Source organism: Carassius gibelio, chromosome B1, assembly GCF_023724105.1.
Source record: "Carassius gibelio isolate Cgi1373 ecotype wild population from Czech Republic chromosome B1, carGib1.2-hapl.c, whole genome shotgun sequence".
NCBI lineage: Eukaryota > Metazoa > Chordata > Actinopteri > Cypriniformes > Cyprinidae > Carassius > Carassius gibelio.
In genome coordinates, this window is record NC_068396.1 from 31621557 (window position 1) to 31629944 (window position 8388).

Here is an 8388-nt window from a genome sequence, read left to right on the forward strand (position 1 = left end):
GGCCGTCCACGGGCCACTTGAAAACCACAGAGAAAATTGGGGGGTCATTACGGCCCTGTGAAGAGCCCTCGAGGCTTCTGGGGAATAAAATGGATTGAAGGTACTGTGTGAGAAAAGATTGAAGTCTATCTCAGTAGATGATGTCAAACCGGAAGATTCTGTCATGGCAGATCTGTTTCTGAGAGTTATTGATCTGTGTCACGCACGGACGACAAACTCTGTGTTTCTGCTTGCAGTCTTTCACACACACAAAAAATCTGGTTTTGTTAAAAAAACTAAAAAGTGCTAATATCCGAGCTTAAAAAAACAACAACTTGAGTCCTGAGGTTTGTTTTGACATTGTCTCTGATTTACTGTCACTAAAAATAGTTGCATACTTTTAAATATGAGCTGTGTTGATGGTTTACAGCCTTCACTGTGGATTTTAAAAACATCCCAGAATAACTACAGAACACGTCCTTTATCTGGAGCCCCAACATCATCAGAATGAGCTCATTACCATTTGATGATTTTAGCACAGTTTTCATGGGAACCATCACACTGTTGCATTTTTACATTGACAATAACCAGTGAAGACCAACAGTTGTGCAATATTATGGTATTAGAGTATTACTGTAAAGTTTGGGCTTGTTAAGATGTTTAAATGTTTTTTGAAAGAAATCTCTATTGGTCACCAAGCCATTATTTATTTGATAAAACATGAATATTGTGAAATATTATTATAATTAAGAAAAATAAAAAAATAAAGATAAAGAACAAGATTAAACTCATCTATAGAAGGTTATAACCTTGAGAAGATAAAGACATAAAGAAAAACAAACTTCTTGTTTCTTTGCTTTGAGTTTATGACACAGGCATGAATCATGATTTTCTAAACGCTATTTCTTGCCATGAGCAAGCCTTTTATATATGCTTTAAAAGGTATATTTTTATTCTACACAGTTTTTTATTGGACAAAGGAAGTTGAAGGTTTCAAATGCATAAAAGTTCATTTTCTCAGGATTTAGGAGTACACAGCAAAATCCCCAGTGTTAATTTAACACTCCCCAGTGTTAATTTAACACTCTGAGTGTGGACTCATATAAACACTGAAGCAGTGTTAAAAGTAACACTGAAGCAGAGTTGAAGTTAATGAGATAATTAAGAAGTTGATTGAGTTATGATTAAGCATTATTGAGGACACCTGATTTTAACAAGCAGAATCACCAAACGAGAAAATCACAATTTGTGTGTCACCATTATAGTGGTCAGTGTTTGCTTTAGCTGGGATCTTGGCTTGTAACTTTTTACTTTTAAAGTTTGTTTGTCAAACCAAGAGCAAAAATCATCATGTGTTGATGATTATGTTTTAATGTACTCCTTGTTTGACATGAGTCACTGAACTCGTTTACAGTCTTTTCTCAAAGTAAAACTTCCATTATTGATTGTCACAGCTTTGATTTCACAATGAAACAATCTGTATTTTCTATACATTTTGTAGGTATCTCTTGCAAGTGATTCTGATTTTTTTTTTTTAATTAAAGAATTCTAATTTTAGGCACACACAGATAACAATAATCAGCGTATGAATCTCAACAACGGTGACAAACAACATATTCAGATAAACAGACCAACTCTGAACATCACAAAACTAGATTCAAAATGAACATAAAAACAACAAAAATAAAATATAGTTAGAATAAAAAGTTAAAAGACAGTTCAGCTCATAATTTATTCATGCCGCAATGCATGATGGGAGCCATGGATGAGTTTTTATTGGCTACAACATGCTTTTTTGATGGTCACCGTTGTTGTGATGCTCACGCTGATTCATGATGTCTGTGTGTCTAAACAAAATATTTCTTTTTTTTACGTAGAACTAACTATTAAAAACATGTCATACTATGTCAGAAATTCTGGGTTGCTTACTTTTCTTTTTCACTTAATTTATGTATGCAGTAAAGAAACTCAGGCATTCAGGTCACTCTATAACAAATAGCTCAAATCACAATCAATGGCACACATGATTGCCTTTGCTGTGGTCTGTCTGTATAATATAATTCAGTCACCACAGCCACATAAAATCTAAAGCTAATAACTGAAGGGTCAAGATCCCAACTAAAGCAAACATTGACCACTATAATGGTGATACACAAATTGTGATTTTTCTCGTTTGTGATTCTGCTTGTTAACATCAGGTGTCTTCAATAATGGTCAATCATAACTCAATTAACTTCTTAATTATCTCATTAACTTCAACTCCGCTTCAGTGTTACTTTTAACACTGCTTTAGTGTTTATATGAGTCCACACTCAAGAGTGTTAAATTAACACTGGAGATTTTGCTGTGTACATTAGCATATAAATGCTGTCAAAGCTGATATACATTAACAAAAGGTCATGGGGTTTTTAAATGTGCAAAAACGTAGGTGTTGAGTTTCCTTATGATTGAAAAACGGCTCCACCGTTGAGTGGTGAAGATGTTTCAGCCTTCAGATGGAGAAGCTTCATCTGCCTGGATGTACTAGGAGCACTCAGCGAAGTATTTGGAAGGAAGGACAGAGCGACACTCTTTCACCTGCAGCATTGCCAACCTGAAGCACATAAATGCACATTTACTATGAAGCTCAGAGCTAGAGATCAGTCACAGGACTTTCTTGGGACTCAAGCCACTGCTATAAACAAGGTATTTGAGATCATATGTGACCCTGGACCACAAAACCAGTTTTAAGTTGCTGGGGTATATTTGTAGCAGTAGCCAAAAAAAACATTGTATGGGTCAAAATGATTAATTCTTCTTTTATGCCAAAAATCATTAGGCTATAATGTAAATATTGTGTTCCATTAAGATATTTTGTAAACTTCCTACTGTAAATATATCAAAACATATTTTTTTGGATTAATAATATGTATTGTCAACAATTAATTTGGACAACATCAAAGGTGATTTTCTCAGTATTTAGATTTTTTTTTTTTGCACCCACAGTTTCCAGATATTCAAATAATTGTATCTTGACCGAATATTGTCGGATCATAACAAACCAAACATAGATGGAAAGCTTATTTATTCAGCTTTCAGATGATGCATATATATCTTAATTTCGTTAAATTGACACTTGGTTTTGTGGTCACATATATGCATTTGAACCCTTGCGAATGCATGAGTGAACTTACAACTTGTTGCTGCTTCCTGCCAAAATCTTCAAGCAAGCGATGTCATCAAAGATGTCATCATCAACGAGAGCTTTCAAGACAAAATAAAGACATGATGACATAAAAAATAGCTTGAATATATCATGGTGTGTTTGTCCTCTACTCACCGCTGCACTGAAGACCACAAAGGTTCAGCGATGCGCTCGATCCGGGATCACAGGCCACGCGGTCGCTCATCTGGAAGATTCCCAACAGGTTCCAGGCGATGACATCATCACGCCCCTCTTCCCCCGAGCTCTCTCCAGAGCTGTCCTCCTCGGACATCGTCTCTGGACCACTTCCAGACGAGTCTGCGGGGATCTTTTCGGGGAAGAGACCATGGTGCCATGTCCAGAGAGGCTCCTTTGCTTCTAGCATCTCAACGTTCTTGCCCTCGGGGAGAGATCTTGCACGTCTTCCCTTGGGAGGACTTTGTGGTTTAACAGGGATTATGTGTTCCTCTTCCAGTCTCTCATCATCTTCTTCCTTTTCTGGGGTTTTTTCCTCCTTTGGTTTGGGGGGAATTTGTAATGCAGGTCTAATCTCATCTTGGTTGATCTGGATGCTGGTGACGAGGCTGGTGTTGAAGCCGGAAGTGTTTTCCAAATTACAAACAACTAAAAGAAATCAAATGAATAATTTTCGGATGTTTGGTGATGTTAAATATGAATGGGATTTGAGAGCTACAGCAGAGGGTTGAATTTTTTGTGAATAATGACGTAAATTTGACAAAAATATCTTTAATCCTGAATTCACAAAAAAAATTTATGAAACTTGAATTGTAAGAAAACATTTATATATTGTTTTATGAAAACATGAAGGTCCCCCAGCTAGGAATGTTATTGTTATAAGAAAATACCAAGAGCAATACATGTTTTGGGAATGTTTTCAGCGGCAAGTTTTATTTTAGTTTCCCAGAATGTTCTTCTAAAAGTTAGGATAACATTCTCTAAAAACATTCTAAACATGTTTATTGATAACATTGTTACAACATTATCCTCTAACATTCTAATTAAGATTTAATCAGGAAGCTTCCCATTGGACATTGTGTGAGGACTCAAATGTTGCACAGATGTCAAATTTTGGTTGAAAGTAAAAACTCAACATTTGCCGACATCAATAAATAACTCCAAAAACAGTATTTCCAACTGAAATGATTATAAATCAGATTGACTTTATTTCTGTCATATATTTACAAAAGGTCTTATTGAGATTAACAAAGGTTTAGATGTTGATGTCAATTTAAAAGTAATAGTTTGGTTTGGTGTCACCATTATGGTGATCAGTGTTTGGAATTAATTGGGCAATTTTACACGTGTGGTTTTAATGCTTTTCTTGCTGTAGCTATGTTTATTATGGCAAAAACATCAAGATAACTCATGATAAGATGATACTGGCTGCTTGATGATGTTTAAAAAAATCATCACGTAGCAGTCTGGTTTTCTACAATCTAATCTATGGTATTAGTTGTACTTTTTTTATGGCAACTCAATGGTTCTACAGGCTGAGACCCAGCAGTATTTTAATAAGATTCTTTCAAGAACTAAAAAAAAAAAGAAGAATTTTCAAACAGACATCAAAAATCAGTATATGCATCTCAACAATGAATGGTGGCATGCTGCAATGCATTCTGGGTGACTCATACAAAACTCATCCATGGCTCGGAGAATGCATTGCAGCATGAAGCATGTCACCATTTTTGTATTCATACACTGATTCTTGATGTCTCTGTGTGTGTCTAATTATTCAGTGTTTAAAAGTGATTTGTGAGCAATGTGATTTAAAAATCACAGACAGAAATAATACAGATTATCTGATTAAAACACTGCTGGATCTTATGCTGTTGAACTTATGCAATACAAAGTTAAGAGTATAGATCTGACTCTAGATGAGATCAGTTAATCAGATCGCTACATGAGGATAGTTTTAACATCAGCAAGTAGCCAAAGGCTAAACAATTTTTTCTCACTGTTTTTGCCATAATAAACATAGTTACAGCAACCAAATAAAAACTAGCACTGAAAAGTTTGAGTCAAGCTGCCTACAGCTGATCATCATAATGGTGACGTCAAACCAAACTATTATTTTCAATAAAACATCAATATCTAAACCTCTGTTAATCTCAATAAGACTTTTTGTAAATGTATGTCAGAAATGAAATGAAAGCTGGTAATGCTGTTTTTGAAGTTATTTACTCTGGAGCTAGACATCAAACAAAGGTTGGGTTTTACTTTCAATCAAAATCTGACTTCTGAGCAATATTAGTCCACATCGAGTGTGATGGGAAGCTTTATTAGAATGTTAGATGATAATGTTGTAACAATGTTATCAGTAAACATTTTTAGAATGTTTTTAGAGAATGTTATCCTAACTTTTACCCGAACATTCTGGGAACTAAAATAAAACTAGGCCATCCCTACACCTAACTATCAGTGGGGTTTACGAAAATGTAGCTACAAATGAGATTGTTGAAATTCATATGATTTAGACACCTATTCGCCAAAATGTGAAATTATTTCAAATTTCCATGAGATTGTGTTGTGATTTTTGTCATTTTTAGAGCAGAAACTATGTACTCACGTCTAGTGATGTGTTTGTCCTTGGTCGTTTGGTCTCCAATGGATCTAAACACCTGGATCTGAGATGCTTCCAGCTGCTCCTTCAGCTCACATTTACTCATGATCCTTCCCTCAGTCACACTGAACACCAGCAAAACCAGAACCAACGCCGCCAACATCTTCACAGAGAGAACGCTGTGGATCAAATGATAGCCTACAGAGAACAAGGAAATCCACAGAAAGTGAGCGTTGTTAAATCAATATCCTCTTTAACAAGTCCCTTTCAAACAATGTCCATTTCCACCTGACAACCTGCATGGACTATTGTATAATGCTAACTAATTACCAAAGAGCTATTAGCCTATTTAACAACAACAACAACAAAAATTGAAAGAAACAAGCTCCATTTTATAACATAAAGAACAATTCCCAGCAATAACTATAATGATACAGTTTTGTTGTAATTGTGTGCTCGAGCATTTAAAGTAGATGATGATAAGTTCAGTGGGTGCTTAATGGAATATTATCATCTGTTTAACGCAATCTCATGAATGGTGCAATTTTCTGTTTCTATTTGGCGTACTATTTGTCTTTCTCGTGCATATCATACGCATAACGGGAAGGGTTGGGGTGTGGGTTACATGCAAATTTTAATAGGGTATAGGGTATGCCAAAATGCATATCCAACAAGGTGTGTGTTATATGCATGCAAAACTGCGTATTATATGCACGTCAAATGTGTGCATATCACATGCACAGCAAAGTCAATTTCTGTGTACAAATAGCATGCAATATACAAAAAATAAATACAATTAATGCTAGTGATACACACACATTATCATGAGACCAACAATTCGTGATTTTTTTTTCTCACAATGTCAGACTCGGCAAAACTATCTCATGGTAAATGATAAAATCACACGAAAAATGGATAAATAAAATGAAATAAAACTGAAAAAAAAATCGAATTGTTTTGTTTATCCCTACTCTCATTTTTGTTCTCAGCCAAACCAGGTCCAGAAATGGCCACTGTTGTCCTGGGTGTGTATTTGAGAGGAGATAAAAGGAGAGGCACGCTGAGCTTAAGTAGTATAAGTGGGCAGATGTTTATGTGCTGATAACAGCCCAGCAGACGTGAGACACATTTATAAAGAGAGAAAGAAGCTCAACAACTGCTTCACTGTCAGCCCTTGTCAGAGACACACAAGAGGAGACGCTTTCCTCTGTTTCGGCCTCAAATTAAATTAAGTCACTTTGTGGAGAAAAACACTTTAAAATGAGCTCCGACTGACACATTAGAGCTCCACGATTTAAAAAAAACATGTTATAAACCACCACTACTCAAAACAAACCAAAATGTCATTAAGTGCTACTAGAAGTGCCTGTCGGAGTAAATAAATAATGGTTTTATTAAATATCAAATGTTCAAATATGAAAAGCACAACTGCTTACCAGAGGTTCTGTTGGGGAGATGCTCGCTGGTGATTTGACACTGGTCTGCTGGTCGTTCTTATATACACGCTGTGACCTTTAATCACATCAGCACTGTACGCTGGTCACACCAAGACTAATATTTAGGACAGGCAGGTCAACTTCTGTGACAAAAGCTTCATTCTTCCACTGTTGTTTACCATTCCTTCAGTGTACAGTGTACTTAAAGGGTGTTTGAATACTCCACATGTTAAACTCCAGTTGTCACCTGATAAGAGCCCCTGTTAGTTGTTATGTGGGTTATTCAAATACAGAGACGAGAGACGCTAATGCAAAGTGTCAATAATCACACCAGTACAGTACCACACAATACACATTTGAATTTCTGATTCAAACTAAGTTTATAAGTGATGGTTGGATATTTTCCTTTAGCGTTTGATGTAAACCACAGAACTGAAGCATTATACTTTTGGTTTTATTGCCTCCAACATTCACAAAATCCCTCCTTATGACAACAGTAGAGGCTTTTGTGAAGATGTTATCTGCATCGGTTGCTCTGGAATGTTTTTGAGCCAGTTGCACTGCTGAATTAATGATCAGGTGCGTCCCGTAGAGTTCATTTGTTTTATGTTGGTGGGTATTATGGTTTGAATTTGTATTTCGCTTTGAAATTTTGTAGATGATTTTCAGCAGACAGACAGAATCATACAATCCCATTTTTTTCTAGTAAAATTTTGTGAACATTTTAGAGGCCCTTTATGTTTTATATGAGCTTAGAACTGGAATAAACATTGCTCAATAACCAAACTGTTCTTGTTGCACCAAGTCTGACATCAACTTCTGATGGCAAAACTCTTAGAAACAAAGGTTCGTTATTAGCATCTATGGTTCCATGAAGAACTTGTAATAGAACCTTTCCACAAAAGTTTATAGTGGTTCTTTACACTCTTAATAATAAAAGTTCAAAAAGGATTTTTTTCCCCCAGTGATTCCATAAAAGAACCAATTCCGGTTCCCCAAAGAACCTTTCTTAGATGAACCATGCTTTTCATGGTGTGGAGATTTAAAAAATCTAAAGAACCTTTATTTTAAGAGTGTAGACTGTTCAAATGTTTTAACACTAAGAAAATAAACTATTCTTTTAAGAATCGTTCATGGAAACTGTATTTGGGAAATCAAAAATGGATCTTCTATATGTCATCTCTGTGAAAACCTCTTTTACGAAGCAT

The 8388-nt window shown here is 35.6% G+C and overlaps 1 protein-coding gene across 1 annotated transcript; it reads right to left on the reverse strand.

Moving 5' to 3' along the window:
* Positions 1 to 810: 810 nt before the first annotated feature.
* wu:fj19g03 (uncharacterized) lies at positions 811 to 7294 on the reverse strand. The gene is made up of 5 exons (XM_052546054.1): positions 7181 to 7294; positions 5751 to 5942; positions 3299 to 3787; positions 3153 to 3222; positions 811 to 2572 (listed from the first exon to the last, which is right to left on the reverse strand). Exons 2-5 carry the CDS (start codon positions 5905 to 5907, stop codon positions 2503 to 2505), a joined length of 786 nt encoding a protein of 261 aa, XP_052402014.1. The 5' UTR covers positions 5908 to 5942; positions 7181 to 7294; the 3' UTR covers positions 811 to 2502.
* Between the last annotated feature and the right edge of the window lie 1094 nt (positions 7295 to 8388).

Bases quoted from the DNA above. Each gene is read 5' to 3' on its own strand.
- wu:fj19g03 (XM_052546054.1), bottom strand. From the start codon at position 5,907: ATGTTGGCGGCGTTGGTTCTGGTTTTGCTGGTGTTCAGTGTGACTGAG. The intron at 3,788-5,750 runs GTGAGTACATAG...GATTTCTTTTAG, and splicing joins GGACAAACACATCACTAGAC to TTGTTTGTAATTTGGAAAAC. The intron at 3,223-3,298 runs GTGAGTAGAGGA...TTGTCTTGAAAG, and splicing joins TTGTGGTCTTCAGTGCAGCG to CTCTCGTTGATGATGACATC.